Source organism: Amphiprion ocellaris, chromosome 4 (genome assembly GCF_022539595.1).
Source record: "Amphiprion ocellaris isolate individual 3 ecotype Okinawa chromosome 4, ASM2253959v1, whole genome shotgun sequence".
In the NCBI taxonomy this organism is placed as follows: domain Eukaryota; kingdom Metazoa; phylum Chordata; class Actinopteri; family Pomacentridae; genus Amphiprion; species Amphiprion ocellaris.
Window position 1 is genome coordinate 7,896,243 of NC_072769.1, and position 20,034 is coordinate 7,916,276.

At 40.3% G+C, this 20,034-nt stretch overlaps 1 protein-coding gene across 1 annotated transcript; it reads left to right on the top strand.

The window, feature by feature from the left end:
* The first annotated feature begins 1,517 nt into the window (after positions 1 to 1,517).
* On the top strand, positions 1,518 to 19,804 carry LOC111569920 (sarcalumenin-like). Its single transcript, XM_023272366.3, has 8 exons — positions 1,518 to 1,671; positions 9,254 to 10,312; positions 11,856 to 11,957; positions 12,839 to 12,934; positions 15,771 to 15,887; positions 15,981 to 16,214; positions 17,264 to 17,613; positions 18,229 to 19,804. The coding sequence occupies exons 1-8, from the start codon at positions 1,614 to 1,616 to the stop codon at positions 18,727 to 18,729; spliced, it is 2,517 nt and encodes an 838-aa protein (XP_023128134.2). The 5' UTR covers positions 1,518 to 1,613; the 3' UTR covers positions 18,730 to 19,804.
* Positions 19,805 to 20,034: the final 230 nt, after the last annotated feature.

The following is a 20,034-nucleotide window of genomic DNA, read 5'->3' on the forward strand; positions in this document are numbered from 1 at the left end:
AAAAAACTATTCTTTCAAGTATTGTTCCAACATACAACATGTCTATAACAGAATGGACTCGTGAAACAACCAAGTACACACATTGCTGGGAATGATATTGAGCAGATTGAGGGGTCATAGACCAGAAATCACAAGTCAATATGGAGTCACGATGCAGAGAGCTAATGAGGTTGGCTTGTGGAACTTGGCGGACATTTTGGGGGCCTTGTTGGATACATCCATTTACAGCATGATGTGGCAGATTGTCGTACCAAGCTGTCTGAAACTATTTCTTGGGTGACAAATAGTGCAGTTGTGGACATTGGAGTGGCTGACTACAGCCCTAACTGACGTCCAGCATGCCAATAGACTGTTCTCGTGTTTTCACTTGTCATCTGAGGTATTGTCTCATTTGAATAAAGTTGCATTGTATCATGGCCTTTTATAGTCACCGGTCAAACTAGTCTGTGTACTGGAAAAGACAATAATCAGATAGTGATCTGATTATTGTCTTTTCTAGCCACACCTGACTAGGGTGTAGATTAACTGGGTGGAATTAGTCACCAGTTACTCAAAAAACTTTGCTATTTCCAATTAACTTAATCTAACCAGACCAAAAGAAATTAGTTTTTCAACGTCAGAAAAGAAGATCAGATAAATCCATCATTAGGAAATCGAATGAATATGGCACACGTAGGCTGTCCTCAAACACAGAGTGACTGTGCAAGGAAATCCTGGAAGACAATCTGAGGCAGTCGGCACTAGAACTGCAACTTTACATTTGTATTTCAGCGAGATAGTGGCAAGCACCCAGCCAAAGCTGCACAGAAATAGTTTGAAGATCACAAAGTGAATGTTCTAAAGTGGCCAAGTCAGAGCCCAGACGTCAATCTGATAGAGAATTTGTGTCTGGACTTGGTAAGAGTTGCTTACTCACCATCCGTGTGCAGCCTGACAGTTCTTGAAAGAATGGGGTAAAATTGTCGTGTCCAGATGTTCAAGGCTGATTGGGACCTACAGATTAAAAGAAAGCATTCTGCAATAATGTTCAAAGAACGTTTCAAGTATCATTCAGCATCAACAATATTCCGAGGATGTTTTGGGGATGTTGCTGCTGAGAATATTCTTTCATTAAACGCTCCTAGAGTGCTATATAACAACAATAGAATGACATCCTCAAAGTAACATTATGGAAATGTTTTAAAAACATTTTCAGAGCGGGCTTAGAGAGCTCTCACCTGCCTTTAAGACGAACATTCTGGGAACTAAAAGAAAACTTCCTGCTGAAAACTTTACAAGAGCATTGTAGAACCTTTGCAGAACGTTGTCAGAACAAGAAAATTCTAGCTGGGAACCTACCCGATAAGTTCATTAAAATGTAAAACTTCTATTTACTATCAGTCGAGGGCCTTATACAACAATCTAGACCTACAAGAGCACAGCATGGCTAGCCAGTCTCTTCCTGCTTCCCTCTTCACTCAGTGCTCTTGATTGGACCAGGCAGCTGTTGTAACACACAGTGGCTGATCTGGGTGCAGCTGGTGCGCCCCACCTCCACTGGCATGCCCTCTGACCTTCAACCAGTGCCGTATATATAGCTGGGGGAGAAGAGCGAAAGGCCCCTGGCAGCCAAGATGAAGTCTCTGATGTCTGTGTGCTGCTTTCTGGCTCTCCTGGTCCTGTCTGCTGCAGGTAGGGTGGAGGGCAGAGTGAAATGTTTAAGATTTGTTGGATTCATTTGGGGAGTTATTCAAAGTCGATCGGATGCATGGAGCGGACATGCTGATCCACCTAAAGCGTGTGCATTTGCTTTGAACATATCAGAGTTGTGAATTTGTGGTTGAGAGCTGAAGAGACTGTAGGCGGTTTTGTTTTGTGAGTCATTAATGAATGAAAGGTTAAAAGATGGTTGTATTTTTTAGTTAAATTTGGATTTAATAACTAAAAATGTAACCAAATAAGTTATATTTTATTGCTGATAAACTGATACTATGCTTCCTGCCAGTGTCAGATTGTAAGCAGATGGGGTCAAGGTGAGAGCTGCATTCTTAGGTTTGTGTCTTTTAAAGGTGCAACATAGCGTGTGGCCTAATACAGCAAAAGCAATGTTTTTACATCACAGTATGTATAAACTCAGCTGATCGGGCATGTAAAGTGTAGTGTGCTTTATGCTCCCGTGGTGCAGCGCAGAATTTGCGGTTATACAAGTGGAAATGTCAGGGCTGAGGTGTGACACCAGCTGATGGAAACTGTCCTGCCTGCTGCTTATTCTCTCTGCTCCAGGGAGAAACACAGCGACAGCACTGACAGAGTGACTTGGACTCACTACAAAGAGTCACATTCTCCGCTGCTGCCAAAGCAAAAGCTGGCTGAAATAATTTATTTTCCCCACTGGTTCTTTTTCAGTTTGACAGGACTCGGGTGTTTTACAGTCACTTGATATTTCACAAGTAAATGCATTGTTTTCTTAAGTGAACAAATCAGAAATTACAACTGGGACATATTCACATATTCACATTTGCTGCCTTGTTTGTTGCCATTTTAGAAGCTGTTGTCATTCTTTATTAAATGTTGAGGCAGAGAATACCCTTGTCTGTCCTTGCACTGGTTCATTTTGGCCCCTACAGTCTCTCGTAGTCAGGTGTCAGGCATCGGTCTCACAAAGTCGTCACCAGATACTGTGGTCACTAATGCCACGGATTGATGCACGTCTCTTTAAGGCTTTCAGGAATGCGCATACATTTACATCATGTCCACATTCACATGCAAGGACTCGCTCACATGCTTGAAATTACCAAACAATCATAAAATCACACAAGTACAAATAGACTCAGCATCTGCAGCTAAAGTCAGCGCAGCGTCTAATGTCTCAATAAAGCCTCCATCACTCTGCTCCTCCTGCAGAGCTGCTAATCTGTCATTCCAGTCAGTAGGGTCCATGTCCAGGGGATGTCCCGGCTAAAACAGACACGAGAGCGCTCAGCAGAGGGCATGTAGGACCCAGGTACAGTAGCCCAACAGTTGAGCTGTTTAAAGTTGCATAACTAGATAAGGAAGTACCATTTAAAGACAATGTAAATGGAAATAAACTGAAGTGATGATGGGATTGGTAACAGAAAGCACACCACCTACTTTAACCCTTTGGTACCCAAGCAGCGTCTAGCACATTTTTACTCGCTGTGGCCTCAGTTTTCACTGCAATATAAAGTCCGGCGTCTCTATGGAAACAGCACAACCATAGCTAGAAGGACTGAGGAGTCTTTTGTACAGTATGATGAGTTTTCATGCCATTAGCCAAAAACCTAAACTCAAATTAATATGTACAACCTTTCCCAAGTGTCCACGTGTTACTAATAATGGAAAAAATGGTGGCTTCACATGCTATAGATATTTTACTACTTACATTTTTATAGCCTCTAAAACCTCTGCGTTTTCACACTGCTCTGCACATCAACTCCATGAAGATATTTCACCCAGCTGATTGTGTCTTCCAATAACTTGCTGACATCTTTCTACTCTATATACCAATTTTGAACCATGCTGCAATTGTTTTATCAATCAAATATGTTAGTTTCTCTCATTCTCAGTTTGTTTCAAATTTGTCTCCTCTCTGTTCTCTATGAAGACAGCCTGCAGTTCAGCCTAAAAGTCACTGAATTTTTATAAATATGACTGTTAAATGCGGTTGAATCATGCTTGACTTCTTGGCTGTGGAATTCTTTGCTTTTTGCAGGATCTGATTTGGGGAAACTAATCATTTTTCGGCACATTTTTAAACAAGAGATGTCGAATAAAGTGATTTGAATGAAATGTCACAATTCTAAGCTTACATTTGGATAAGTTTCCCAGTGGAACTGCAGAAAGTTGAGAATCTGACAATTATTTCTATTTTTACAGTTTCTGGCTCTGCTAAGTAATGGAATTTTTGTTATTTCTTCAAAAAGTTAACATGCCTTTCAAAGCTGCCAGGGTCAAACTAAATGGCACTCATGAATTAGAGTGGATTTAGGTGGATGCTGATTATTTTGAATAAAACAAAGCAACGCAAAAATGTAGAACCACTACTGGCTGCAGTTTGATGTTTGGAAAACTTTCATTTTCGGCACCGTTATCTAAAATATGTTTTCCCTTAAGTATTTTGACACCATCTTTCACTGTGGCTATTATGCTGAAGTTGCACAGTATGCACGGTGCATGTCAGCAGTCCTGGTGTTGATACTCTCATCATCGTTGGCCTTTGAAAAGATTCTGAGTCATGCGCAGTCACAAACTGTTGCAGCGACTGTCGGCAATAGTGCAGCAGAGTTGCAGTCCAGCCTCATGACAATCACAGGGAGCAGAAGAGCGTCACACTTCCTGAAAATAGGAGTGGAATTATCCCTCCTTCTTTTCACCCTCTGACTCATTGTGGGACTATTTCAGTCTCAGAGTTGTGCTACACAGAACCCAGGCACCTGTCCCACTCTATCCCCACAACACAGCGCCGTAGCAGGCTTCTCTGCAGCAGCAGTGGGGTGTTGGACTGAGGAACCACCAGAGAGGCATGTCACACTCTGACAGTGGTAGAGGCAGAGAACTGATCTGCACACTGCACCAATAACTTAATAATAAATGATGCGCTGTGTGTTTTTAAATGAGAACTGCCTGCAAAAATGATCAGAACCAAATTAGCTGAACAACACAGCGTACTTGTTTATTAGTGATGTATTTTATCTCTCTGTTTTTGGAAAAATTAGACATCTCTGTTTTTATTTATGACAGAAGGAACGTAAAAATGCAACAGTAGAATAAAATAAAAGTAACTTAGTATTACTAATAAGCTGCACTGATCCTTGTTTTCATTTTTATATGAACAATAACAGTATAACAGTACTGCTTTTGAGGAGTACTGCATTAATCTTATTGATCAAGTATGTTTTTATTTTACTCTTAATCTCTAATTGGTTTCCAGACTTGTCTCTTATCTGCTCTGTGTAACTACAGCCTGCAGTTCAGCCAAAAAATCTAAATTATTGTCATGCGACTGTTAGTTGACCCAACTAATGACTTCTTGAGACAGGTTGAAGAAAGTTATTTTGGTGAAATGTCAGGATTTTAAACTCAGATTTTGCATCATTTTCCCTACGGAACATACGATACATTCTAGGACCATCAGAACGTTAAGAATCTGATGATTCTTTTTGCTTTTTCAGTTTCTGACTTTGCTAAATGGTGTAATTTTAGCAATTTTTATAAAAAAGACAAACCTACTGGCAGTTTTTGGAATTCAGAGTTAAAACATCAGCATGCTAATGTTCTAACAATTTCAACTGCTGATCTGTAGCAAGTAAAATGATAACCAACATTTTCTTACCAGCACTACGCAGCAAAGAGAATTTTTTGCAGATATTAGACCAATTAAATATATGATCTTAAAATGGCGAACAATGAAAAGCTAAGGGAAAACCAAACAATGTTTATAGAAAATTTCATGGTAATCCATGCAGCAGTTGTTGAGATATTATACAAGCAACTATCCTGACAGCCAAGTCACCATGATAAAATAAATAAATAAATCCACAAAACAACTCTACTTGGTTTTTGTCTATTATAGTATTTTAATCTTGACAGAATGTCTTAGAGACTCCACCATGGCAAATCATCTTCCTTATTATGTTAACTTAAACTTAATTTGGCCACTGCTGCCACCCAGCACAGCAGAAAAGGATCGTCCTGCTTAATCATCTTAACTCTTGAGGCATGCAACGTGTAGAAAAGCCTGCCGACTATATACAGCTTTTATGATTGCAAAGGAATTGAGTTTACATGATATATGTAAATAGCAATTGTTTTGAAGGTCTCACCTCCAAATTATAACTTAAGTTTATTTATATTATTTATGAGATGGTATATGTAGAAAGCAAATATGTGCTTCCTACATATACCATATAATAAATGCATCATAGAGTTAATTTAATGTGCTCTGTGTAACATAAACAAACTGGTGGAGGGTCATTCAGGACTGACCTTGTTATGTAAAGTCACTAAACTTTGGAAGCCCAGGTTGGCCGGTTCATTCCAGGATCTTGGCTGCTGCTGCTGTTCATGTTACAATGCAGACGATGCTGTAGCACCATGTCTTTGGAAGGCATCCAACCCTGAGTAACCTGAGCACCCTTCTTAGGTTACCCATCGCTAATCTTCCTCTCACTTGATTCACTCAATTACCGACACCTACGGTACACTTAAGTCTGGCCAAGACACGTTTTACGAGCACTGGGCCACTCTGAGCGCCGGAGGCTGGAGACGAATGATATTCAAAGTCAGCCAGTGATAACGAGGGAGTGCAAAGTGAATATGTGATTGTCTGAAGGAACTTCCTTACATCCTCTCACTGTCTCTCACAAACTGTCAACATGACACTCTAATGACACAAACTAATTTAGTTTGATAAATATCATTAAATCTTCACGTTATGCATCCTTGAAGAGAAGAATTATGTGTTGGGTTTTACACTGAATGATTTTGAGTTGGGGTTTGAACTTTTTTTAACCAGGGTTTGACATTTTACATAATGCAGATTCTTACTTTGGACTTCAGAGAGCCATGTACAAAACTGTGCCAACATCACAATGCAAAGAAAATAAATAAAAGTGATTAAAACCCCCTCATCATTTGCACACATTGATGCTTTAGGATTATAAACTTGTATTTCTGTGGTAGCCGATGCTGACAGTCCCCTCAGGAGGCGATAAGCCAACAAAGCTTCCACATACAAGAGGTGACAAGCAACGTCATGAGAACAAAATTGTTTGATGTGCTATTCAAGGGCCTTAAAATAGGGGAAAGAAAGTGTCATGGATTACAGTGCACACACAGGGGTACATTAGGTCTTGCTATCATCAGTTAGGACAGCTGGATGAGCATTAAGTCCTTCATCCAAGCTCAGAGTTAATGTGCGTCTTCGCTAAGAAGCAGCTGATCTTGGTTTGGTGGATTCAGCCTCTCATCTTTACACTGTTACTTTCACATCCGCATTTAAAACAGAAAGCATCTCAGAGCTTTACAACTCTCTCGCAATTTCCACAGACATTTTTTCATGATGACTGCAATGAAAGTAATCTGATAGTTAAATTACCATCTGGTTTTACGTCGATACGGAGTTTTGGAGACAATCTTAGTACTGCAACAGACAGAAAACTATTAGCTATGAGTCATGTGTTGCATCTCCAGTCGATTCTCATTTATTACAGTTTATGCTATTGCTTTTTCTTTTCCCAGAAGATGCTTTGACTAGAAATAACGCAAAAAGCACAGTAAAACCATTTTCATCAATGAAAACTCAATTCCAGCAAGTGTCCCAGTCAGCCATGACAGTGAGTCAGCAAGCACAAGACCGGGAATCTGGAACTGGCTCACCTAAGTGGAAAGCAGTTGTTTATAATGGCATCAGTTTTATCAGTGCTTTTCCTGCTACAATATGCCAAAATGTCCGCTGTGATTGTGTTCTGTTGTTGTTCTTATTATGTATTTCCACCATATCAGAAAGACCTGTGTGAGTGTAGAAACCCTGCAAAGTTTCAGAACAAGCTGACGGGCTGATAGAAAACTTCTGCTTATCTAAAATTGGTTATTTTTGGTATAGTTATGTGGAAATTATTCATTTACTTATTCAGTAAAAACGCCATGAATGAGGATCCAGCAGATATCTGTAGTGGGTCAGACATTACTCTGAGAACTGTAAGTCAAAGATGAAGATGTACCAGATTTAGGGACTAACTCTAAAGAAGTTTAATCAAAGCCTCGCAAAACATCTCATGCATCATATTAAGCATGACGAAATGATGACAGAAGACTAAACAGCGTATCTAAATGCCATGACAGCTGCCTACAGATATTAGTCCTCATCCTTTACACCGACCCCATCTTGTAACATGAGCTGCAGACATACATTGGACTGTCTCACATCACACTGTGTACCACTGTGTTCCTCCACACAGGCAGTTATAATTAAATAGAGGTCACGGCCTTGTGCTCTTTGTAGCCGATGTGAGAAGAAGAACAGAGAGGGAGTCCCCTGTTTATAGGTTAGACTGCTTAGAACTGCAGTGACTGTGATCTAGTGGAAGCAAAAGGTACAACAACTGAAGAAAGAGGAAAACTTGAAAAAACGCTGTCATGTTTTCAGGAAGAAAGGAGAATATGAGTTAAATCACATTCAAGGATTGTATGTCTGAGTTAAAGGCACCAGGCTGAGTAGACAGTGAATTAATTTACAGTTCATATTAATTTAGATTTTTTTTTAGAATTACTCCTATAGTGCACGAATACAATTCTACAGAAAATAATAAATAATTACATTTTTGGTGCATAAACACATTGTGAAAAAAGTTCAATATCTTCAAAATTACTACCATAAACATCAGTTTTAGCTTAAATTAGATATCCGTTTTTGGCTTCACACAAGTTTAATGCTCAACTAACAGATTTACAGTCATTGTGATTAGAGTGAGGTTAGTATTCACCCTAAATAAACACCCTAAAATCGACGTATATAATGGAGTTTCATATCTTTTTTTCCCCAAAGAGATTATCCAGGTTTGAAATGTAGAAAATAATTAAATTACATGTTTGCCTAAATATAAGCCTGAATCCATTCATTCGCCAGTGCTTTTGAAATTAAATTAGCTAGAATTTTCCCAATAATTAAAACATCACAAAAGCAATAAAGCCGTGCTATGACATAGAAACATTTTTATTTACTCCAAGCTGTCCACTCAGCTGTCTTCCTTTGGATTCCCCCAAACAACTGTCCACTGTTTGTCAGCCTTAAATAGTTTCATTCCTTAGTGCCGCCATTCAAGGAGCTGAAATGTGAGTCTGAACTCTTGGGAGGTGCTGAACATGTGATCCGCTCTGTTCTTGCACAGTGACTGACAGAGTACTGGTCAAGTGCTGACATAACAAACAAAGAGGACTGGACTGCAGATGTATAGCTAAAATAAATCGATATCAGAATAGTTGCTTTGAACTCTATGAAATCTAATTTGTTTGTTCCATGTTTTGCTGTGCTGTGATGATCATAATAATGATCATAAAATCCATTAGCAGAATAAAGAATGCAACTTGTGCATTAGTATGTAGAGTGTGAGTTGACTTTATGACTTCAGAAATGGCAGATTATCACTGTAGATGGTCACGTTTTTTCTTAAAAAGCTGACAAAGATTTGAGTCGGTGTTCTGAGAAGATCACACAGCTTGTCTGATGATATTCTTTCTTCCTCCACCCTGTTAGATCTCCTGCCAGAGTCCTCTGTCCACGATGAGGAGCCTCTGATGCAGCTGCAGCTCCAGCAGCCAGAAGGCGACCTCTTCTCCTGTGGATGTGACACCACAGAGGATCATGGCAGCCAAAGCTCTTCCAACGACACCCCAGCTCCAGAGAGGGCCATGTGCCAGCCCTGCAAACCGCTGTCACATTTAGATGCTGAGGAAGAGGCTGCTTCTCCTTCAGAGCATGAAGAGGAGGCAATACCTTCATCTGAAGACGATTCTTCTGCTGAGGAGGTTGTGAGTGAAGAAGAAATAGAAATGGTAGAAGAGGAGGAGGAAGAGGTGGCATCTGAGGAGGCTGAAGAGCATCAAAGTATGGAGGAAGAGGAGGAAGTAGCTGAGGAGGAGACATTGGCTGAGGAAGGGGAAACTGAGGAAGAAGCAAATGTAGAATTATCCCGAGAGGAAGAGGAAGAAGTGAATGACTCTCATGAGGCTGCAGCAGAAGAGGAGGAATCTGCAGCTGAAGAAGCATCTGAAGACATTGTTGAGGGATCAGAAGACGAAGACATGCAGGAAGAAACAAAAGCAGCAGCTGAGGAGCAGATAACTGTGGGAACTGTGCCGGAAGACACTGCTGAAGAGGCGATCGAAGAAACTGAATCAGAACCAGAAGCAGAACCAGTGGAGCTTCCTGAAACAGAACCTGAACCTGAAGAAACAGAACCAGTAGTGATAGAAGAACCAATACCAGCATCAGATGCAGTTCCAGAGGTGACTTCAGAGCCTGAACCAGAACCAGAAGTCATTCCTCAGGTGGAGCCAGAGCCTGTGGTGGACGAGGTCACACCAGAACCTGTTGAGGAAGTAGCTGTGGAGGAAGTAGCCATGGAGGAAGTAGCTGTGGAGGAAGCAGCTGTGGAGGAAGCAGCTGTGGAGGAAGCAGCTGTGGAGGAAGCAGCTGTGGAGGAAGTAGCAGTGGAAGCACCAGCTGCTGTGGTTGAAGAGGCACCTGTGGATGTTGAGGAAGCAACAGTGGAGGACGTGACTGCAGAGGAACCAGCACAGTCTCAACCCAAAGGTATAAAAAGATATCACAACTTCATGTCAAATAACAAAGTATTCATGTTTATTTCTTCATCTCTTCATTCATCTTAAAGATAAAACTGGAGCAGAGCGATTACTTAAAATGTCTTCTGGAAGGGATCCTGTTATAGTAAATCTGTCTCCACCCAGCTGGTGCTTCTGTAATTAAGGAAGCACGTTATTATCTGGTGTCTGGGTGTTGACACCTGCTATAAAAGGTGATGGCAACGTCTTTTCCCACCTCTTGCTCTGGTCCCACTTCATTAATTCATCAGCGTGAGTGTCGTTCTTTGTAATACGTGCTGTTTTTTTCAACCTGTGTAAAAATACACTTATTCACCTGCTTGCATAGAGTCAGGGGAGAAAACTGGCAACACTCTCATGTCTGTACACTAAATATATGAAGGTGTAGCCAAGAGATGGTTAGCCTAGCTTAGCACAGTGACTAGAAACAGGGAGAATCAGCAAATCTGGCCTTCGCTCATAAATCAAAGTGCAACAACAATGGTCTTGTAACCAAGGCTTAGTTAGGAAAACTGACCCCACTTAGGGATAAAAGCAATTCAGATATTTTAACCAATATTCCTCATATACATTTATATTGAGAAGTGAAAATAAAATGATGGACTTTTTACCATGTGTTCAGCTATGATGCATACTCTGCTACATGTGCTACATGAGTCAGATTGTCACTTTCCTTTTCTAAATGAAGTTTCTTTCTTTAGCACACAGACACTAGATAGATGTTGTTCTTCTCATCTAGCTTTTGACAAGAAAGCTTATTTCCTTAATCGTTAAACTAGCCTTTTAATTTAACTGGAAAGTCCCACCATTGGAATATTCAATTGCTTACCCTTTGATAAATTTCTAGACAAAAAAAAAACACTTATGAATGACTTATTCAGATCACTAAAGCAACTCATCCCAGGGGGAATAACCAGCAAAACTGATTTGTCACAGTCTGGCAACACAAAAGCTGCTTATTAAGAGTCTCATTAATAATCTCTTATCTCAAAAATTCAGTAAATCCATTATTTACAAAATAGAAATTGCATGTAAAGTATGCTTTGTCAGAAAAATTGTTTTGGAAATGTGAGTCTTTTGGACCTTGAACTGAGATAAGTCAAAAAAAAATCACAGCAAAGGTCTTTTTCCTCTCCTCCTATATTTCTCCCTTGGTCAGGTCGAACCCCCAGAATATGACACTGTGTGTAGCTAAAGAGGAATTAGCGACAACCTCTGGTACAGAAATAAACAGACGGAAATAGCAGTGGAAGGGAATAGACAGATAGACGGACAACATCATGATATAACAGATGGACCTGTGAGCAACACAGCCGGCCTGGTCACTCAAAGCTCAGGAAATCATTTACCTGAGGAAGCACATTTATTTTGTAACCGCATCAGCAGAGTTTTTAACCATTGAAAAATTGTATTTCATGCGCAGATGCTCACTAATGTGTCAGTGTTTGCCATACAAATTGTTTTCGGGGTCTTGTGACCACAACAGTTGACCAACATGTTGTTCCTCCAATCAGAACACAAAAAAAGTGAGGCGTCAGGCCCCGCCATGAGGGACCGCTCCCACATCGAGGACACGCTGCGACTGGCAACATCTGAGCCCTCAGCAGAGTTCACAGGTAAAAGGAACGAGTATGGCCCAAAATTAATGACATGACGCGATATGCGGTCAAGAATTCCTCCCTCTGTGATGCATAATGCACCAAACACACCGACACAAACATGCATAGAAGCGCTCATGTCCAGCACAATGACCACATCCTCCTGATCAAAAACTGGATCCTCAGTGATGGCATTGCTGCGCTGCCCACCACTTCATATGTCTGTCAGACTTTTTGCTTCAAAATCGCCTCTAGTCATGTATTCAAGTAAAAATGCAGCAGAGTGTTTACAGCTACTTTGTCAGTGAAAAAGAAAACCAGATGTTTGCATGCAAATGAAAGGAAGTTTGAAACAATTTGGGGGCTTTTCTGCTGAAACTATTCTGAAAATTGCTTCATGATGTCTCTGTCCTGAAGCCTTTATGTGTGAGTGTGTGTACTGTACAAATGTGTGTGTGTGTGTGTGTGTGTGTGTGTGTGTGTGTGTGTGTGTGTGTGTGTGTGTGTGTGTGTGTGTGTGTGTGTGTGTGTGTGTGTGTGTGTGTGTGTGTGTGTGTGTGTGTGTGTGTGTGTGTGTGTGCAGACATGTCTCGAGGCAGGTGATTAATCAGTGCAAATGTGTAACTCTGTCCTCGGCAATGAAAGCCTCTCTGTTCTGTTGAACCAGACTGGTTCATTTCAGAGGCGGCCAAAGCGCTGCAGCAAAGCGGTTCTCTTAATCACTCCAGCTCCGTTTGATACATTTCATGAGGGCCATTCATCACGTGCAGCAGAAGCAATTGTTGTCATCAATAATGGTAGCAAGAGTATTAGGAATAGTCCTGTTCAAAATGCCTTCGCGCCATTGAATTACATCCCAATTATCACAGGACGAGTTCTCCTTACTTTTATTTCTCTAGGTGCTATGAAGACACTGTTGAACATCTACCACAAGTCCATCAAGCCGTTGGAAGAAGCCTTCAAGTACAATGAGCTCAGGCAGCATGAAGTCACAGGTAACACCGCAAGTACACAACCAGTTCAGTCGCATTTGTAAATCAGCAACAGGAGAGAAACAACTGAACGCAATCTGTTTTACATCTGTATGTAAAATGTGTCCGTGGCATACAGTAACATACATCCCATCCTAGAACCTTCTTGTTCCAGGAATATTCTCAGAAAGTTCTGCTGAAGTTTTAAGCAGGGGAGTTTTCTCTTGGTTCCCAGACCATTCTTCCTAAAAGCAGGAATACAACAGATGCTTTAGAAATGTTTGGAGATTCTATGTTCTGTAGAGTATTGTGGGAATGCATTTTCTCAACAACATCCCAAAAACACTATCAAAACGTTACAAGCAGAATGTTCCACGTTTTTAAAAAAAAAATCTATCACAGTATAGCAACATCTCACAAAGAACTGTCATCTAAAAAAAATTTCTGACCGTGGCATCGAGAACGTTCTTCCTTTGTTATCATTCTGGAAACGTCTTACAGAAGAACTTTCTATAATTTATTCCCTCAACAAAAACGCAATAAGTTCTGCCTTTAAGAAATCACATAACAGGATCGTTATAAAACATTCTGTTATCTGAGGCCTTGGATTTGTGGATTTGAGAACGTTCCTCCTTTGTTTTCACCCAACATTGTGGGAATGTTTTATAAAATATTGTTTGATATGAGTTCTCTCAACAAAAGGGCAATTTTCTACTTTTAATATATCACATTACAGGAATGTTATAAAATGTTTTATATGAGAACATTTTGTCATTTGAGGCCTTAATAATACTGGAAAACATTTTATTAATGCTGGTTTGAGAACGTTTCTTGTTTGTTGTCATAGAACATAGTCTGTGTTCCTGACAACTACCTCTGAACATTGACATGAAAACATCTTACTGACTTCATAAGAACATTTCTGGAAATGCAAATATTTTCAAAAGGTTCTTCGAACATTTTATTTAAAAAAAAGTATAAGAACTTGTAGGTAACGTTAGCCAGTGTTGTGGGAATGTTCCAGGCAAGGTGTTCCACCTTTGTTGATATATCACAGTACAGGAAAATCTTACAAAGGGCGTTCTGTCATCGGAAAACGTTTTCCAAATGTTGTATGGAAAATCTTTTGTTATCATTCTGGAAACGTCTAATAGAAGAACGTTTTTTAATGTGCTAACTCAACCAAAAGGCAAAATGTTGTAAATTTAATATATTACGTTACAGAAACGTTATAATACGTTCTGTATAAAGAACTTTGTCATTTTAGGCTTCGATAATACTGAAAAACATTTTTTGAATGTTGGTTTTACAACATTCCTCCTTTGTTATCATAGAACATGATCTGTGTTCCTGACACCTTCCTCTGAATGTTGACATTAAATCATTATATTTACTTTATAGGAACGTTACATGAAATGAAAACATTCTCAAACGTTTTCGGAAAATTGAATTGAGAACATCCTTCCTTTGTTATTGTTATGGAAACGTCTTATAGAAGAACCTTGAATAACATATTCCCTCAACAAAAATTTAAATGTTATACCTTTATAAATTACATTACAGGAACATTATAAAACATCATCTGATGCCTCAATAATATTGGAAAACATTTTCTGAATGTTGGTTTGAGAACGTTAGTTCTTTGTTATCATCAAACATAATAATACCTGTTCCTGACAACCTTCTGAATGTTCACATTACAACATGATATTACCTTTATGAAGATAAAAAATATCCATATAAGGTTCTTTGGACATTTCTATGAAAAATTTTGTACAAGCCAATGTTGTGGAAATATTCCCTGCTAACTGGGATCATTTTTCTGTGAATGTGAGAGAGACACCACAGCTCTGAAAATGAGCCAAATAAAACAAAAGCAAAAAAGGCAAATGCTAACAAAGCAGCTTTAGCAATCAATCGGCTTAACTTCTACATATTCCTTTTCCAACAGGGTTAGGAAACCCCTCCATAACTGTGCTACTAGCCAACATAACTCCATGAGCGAGACACCGAACCCACTCGCCAGCCATCCTTTATCAGTTCACCACACAGTTCAGTTTATACAGCGCTTGGTTTAATAACATGGAGCCTCACAGAAATCGTGAAGTACAAATAAAGTCATAATTAAGAATGAATTTAGAGCCAGGATCTGACATTATTCAAACCAGGCACACAGAGGAGCACAATAAGGACTCTGTGTGCTGAAATTTAAAGGGAACATTGTGCGGGCCTGGCGCTCGGCAACTTTGTTCCATAGCACTGGAGGGCAGGGAGTATGATTTATACTGAGGAGCAGGAGGAAGGTTTCACTTTGTGCCATGTGACTCTGGGACATCTCGTGGTGCAGAATGGAAGTGCATGGTAGCAGTCAAGGCATTGAAAGGAAGTGTTTTAAATGTGTGTGTCACAAAGCATATCATTAAGTCTATTATATTAGGAGATAATGCTGAGGCTTGATGAGAGATCATGTAATGCCAGTACTTGATTCCAATTTCCTTATCTTATCTGGATATTTCCTTTGTACAAGAAGTTCTTGAAAGTCTTTGCTGGTCTGGACTAAAGTCTTTAATGCCTTAAAGCACTGAACAACTAGTGTGCAGTGTAATTACGTTTGCAGAATATCATAGCTTTGCATGAATCATGTAAGAAATTGACAATCCAAGGAGGAAAATGCTAAATATATTCCCCTTGAACTGTTTCGAAGCATCTAATATATTTAATCTAGAGCCTTATTAATTAATGCAGCTTAGCAGAGCTTCCTAAAAAGGCTTTACAGTCCAGCATCTCTTTAACTTTTTTTTTTTTTTACATTTTTTAAGATTTGTTTTCATTCTCTCTATTCTTCTCTTTTAAAACTCAGATGGTGAGATTACCTCCAAGCCCATGGTTTTGTTTCTGGGACCCTGGAGCGTGGGCAAATCATCCATGATCAACTACCTGCTGGGCCTCCACAAAAGCTCCCAGGAACTCTACACAGGTTCACACACATAAAATCAGATTCTTTGTTTTTTTAACATGTCAGCATCAAAAACTGCGCGACTGATTCATTCTCTCTTCATCCCTCCTCCAGGTGCTGAACCGACCACCTCCGAATACACCGTCATCATGCACGGAGAGAAGGTTCGGACCATAGAGGGCATCGTCATGGCAGCAGACAGCTCTCGCTCCTTCTCTCCCCTAGAGAAGTTCGGTCAGGGCTTCCTGGAGCGTCTGGTTGGCATCGAGATGCCCCACAAGCTGCTGGAGAGGGTCACCTTTGTCGACACTCCAGGCATCATTGAAAACCGCAAGCAGCAGGAGAGAGGTGACAGAAAATAGCTTCGTATCAAAGTAACAGCCCATATTCATTATTCTTGCTAAACAGAGTTTTCTAGCGGGATGATGGATCTTCAGACCGAATCTATGGCTGCAGTTTTCCTTTGAGGCACATTAGATTAAATTATAGGCTGCTGTTGTCAGGGTGACCCGCTACAACAGCATTTCAGCTCAAGCTTTTACAGACAGGAAGCTCAATCAATCTGACAGTCGATGACAGATCAGAAGTCTGTTTTCGGTGTAGGTAGAGTCACTTCTGCAGTATCACATTATCTAGTGAAATGCATCAACACACACCTACAAGTTTGCATCCTGTCAGCCTAATAAGCCTTTAAATTTTACTGTGTGTTAGGTTTATTTAGGAAGCAATTTTGACTAGTTCACTGCTAAGCTTTGTACAGAAAACAAAGTTTGCACTAATAAAAAGTGTGTGAATTATGTCAGTTCACTCTGAAATTAAAGGATTTTCAGCCAATATTAACACAATCTTGGCCGAAGGCTTTGGCTCAGCTTTGGAAAACCTGCATATCTTTACTGTTTTTCTCCATTCTATGCTGTTTCATGGATAAAGTGATTACTAATTTCAAGTCATGAACTTCGGTAGAGAGATTTAATATGAACTATGTGGCCAATGTGCTGCGTTGGGGCATTTTACACAGTAATGAATTTGGTTTTCTTGGGTTTCTCTCTCTTAGATTTGAGTAAACTACAGCTTTTCTTTCCCACTGTTAAACTAAACTTGTCTACAATTTTATTCGCTTAATTTAATTTAGATTATTTTCTTTTTTGTAACATATTTTTTTCTTTCACATGCTTTGTGTCTGTGTGCACTTCATCCAACTTGTCCGTACTGTTTTAATTAATTAATTACTATTGCTCATATTTTGACGAGATGTTTTATTCTATTTCAATCATTTTTTAAAAATCTGCATGTAAAGCACTTTCAAGGCCCTCTATGTACGATAAGATACTATATAATAAACTTGCTTGCTTGCTTTTTTTATGTGTTCCAGCTCTAACAGTCCTCTTCTTCTTCAGGTTACCCATACAATGAGGTGTGCCAGTGGTTCATCGATCGAGCAGATCTGATCTTCCTGGTGTTCGACCCCACCAAGCTGGACGTGGGAGGGGAGCTGGAGATGCTCTTCAAGCAGATGAAGGGCCGGGAGTCCCAGATTCGCCTCATCCTCAACAAGGCCGACAGTCTGACCACCCAGGACCTGATGAGGGTCTACGGAGCCCTGTTCTGGAGCATGGCGCCGCTGATTAATGTTACAGAACCTCCTCGTGTATACGTCAGCTCCTTCTGGCCTCAGGATTACGCTGCTGAGACAAGCCGAGAGCTCTTCATGAAGGAGGAGACTTCTCTGCTTGAGGACCTCAACCAGGTACAACTTGTTGATAAGATGATTTACTGAGCTCAGGTTTGGTATTTGCTTCATTGAACACTAGTTACATTCAGCCTGACCACATTGTCAAGAGATTTCAGACTAAAAATATATTTTTCCTTCTTTTAAATACTGAAATAAAATAGATTTTCATGTAGGAGTTTGGTGTCTATAAGCTCATTGCTCCCAGCAAGAAATCATCAAGCTCAGGTTAGCAATAGCAGAAAACTAGACTTTGTCAACACGTGATGTTGGGGTTGAGGTAGGGCTTTTAAAACGCTAACAACGAATTAAGCGGTAACATTGCTTTAAGATGAAAGATGTGACAGCACAGATGCAACAAAAGAATCCGTGTAGCACAATAAAATGTGGAAAAAAAGGGGTATGTTGGGTGTGTACTGTAGTGAAATTTGAATTTTGCTCCCCCAACTAGCTCACAGGCCTTACGTCTTTTGTGACTAAAAACCTTCTCTAAGATTTTTCTGAAACATTGCAATCATGTTCCTCGTAGTTTTAGCATTGCCAGAGCTTTAGAAGCACTGTTCCTCTGTATATTTTTTATATTCAGAGCTTCTGTTTTGTGCTTTTCTCACTTCTCGCTCCCCGCCCTTGCAGGTGATTGAGAACCAGATGGAGAACAAGATCGCCTTCATCCGTCAACATGGCATCCGTGTACGCATCCACGCCCTGCTAGTGGACCGCTACCTCCAGACCTACTACGACAAGCTGGGCTGGTTCAGCGACCCCTACGAGGTCTTCCAAGACATTGTCAATGACCCGGATAAGTACTACATCTTCAAATCCATCCTGGCCAAGACCAACGTCAGCAAGTTTGACCTGCCCGACAAGGAGGCCTACCAGGACTTCTTCGGAGTCAATCCGATTTCCCACTTCAAGCAGCTCTCCTCCCACTGCAGCTGGACTGGCGGCTGTCTACTGGAGAAGATAGAAAGAGCGATTTCACACGAGCTGCCGGCTCTACTAAATAGCGTAAACAAGAGTCCAGACGTACCTGCCCCCACGAAGGCCTCACCGACGCCTCCGCCTCCTCTCCCCGGAACCTGCGAGGGTCCTGGATGTGAAGAAAAACCCAAGAACCGCTGGAGGAGGCAGTGAGATGGAGGAGAAGGGTGCAGGAGGAGGAACAGAGGAGGCAGATGGCAGCAGCAGCCAGAGGGTTTCCTGAAACAGTCCCCACTGATGTGGGTTTCAGGACTGGCTATGAGGAGACTGAGCAGAGAAAGAGAATAGAAAATGTGCAAAGATCTACAGAAACTGGCAGAGTCGAGCCAGAGATTACTGAAAAATATTTCTTAGTGCTTGTTTATATCTGCATGAAACGGACAGAAAATGTTCTCACCTGGTTTTCAAACACTTTTATATGATTTTAAATTATAACAACACTCTGGTAAACATTGTCCTATGTATGTAAGATATGTTTTTTAAAAAGCAAATACTTTTTTGCACACACTATTGGACTACAGTTTCTGTCTGCAAAATGTGCTGCAGCAAACAATGCTTCTGTCACTAGAAGTCAAGTCCATAAAATCTCTCATGGTATGACATCTGAGAATAGTTGTTTTCCTGTTTCAAGTTTGTACATTATTTATTCACATTTTTTTTCATCAGAGAAAGGTGGCAGTGACTGCACTTCTGCAAAGAGATTCAATACTGCCACTCTTGTATTTTGTGTGCAAAGTCTCAAGATTTAGTTACATCTGCTGTGCTGTGTTTTTACTGCCTCTGTTCACCTGACACCAGGTTAGTGACCTAAACCTAAACCCAGGTCGATATTCGTCCAATAAAACAGACAGAAAGGTGCTCCCATTGTGCTTTTAGCAGCCCTCAACCAAGCTTAGAAGCTAGACTTCACCTTGCGACTGTAAAATGTGCTGTAGTTTGTTTCTGAAATGTACTAGAATACCTTCATTCTAGAAACCATTTTTATTTTAACATGTCTCGTGCATTGGAACCAAGTTGCTTCAATTCGGTTCCAATGCACAAGAAATTTTGAATAGAATGTTGTGTTCTCTTCTTTTCAGCCCTCTGAACTGTTGCTAGTTTTACCTCAACACGGCTGCGTGCCACATGGGCATTTCCTTTAGAAACAAATCTTTTCCTCATTCTTTTAGATCTGTTTTTAATTGTCGTTGTTTTGTGTGATTTCTTTCGAGTAAACACTAAAAACAAATGGCCGAGCCTGTTTCCTTTGTGAGACCTCAAAGACACAGATGAAACCTCTCCCATTGAAACAATATATAATTCATATCATTTGGTTGTTTAGCTGCAATAAAACAGTGTAATGGGTTTTGGGAAATGTGGGCTAAACGCATCAGTTACTCACATGGAACAGCTTTGGATCGGAGACACTGTGATTTCAAACAGGAATATCGCAGATTAATTTGTTCAAATGTAAGAGTA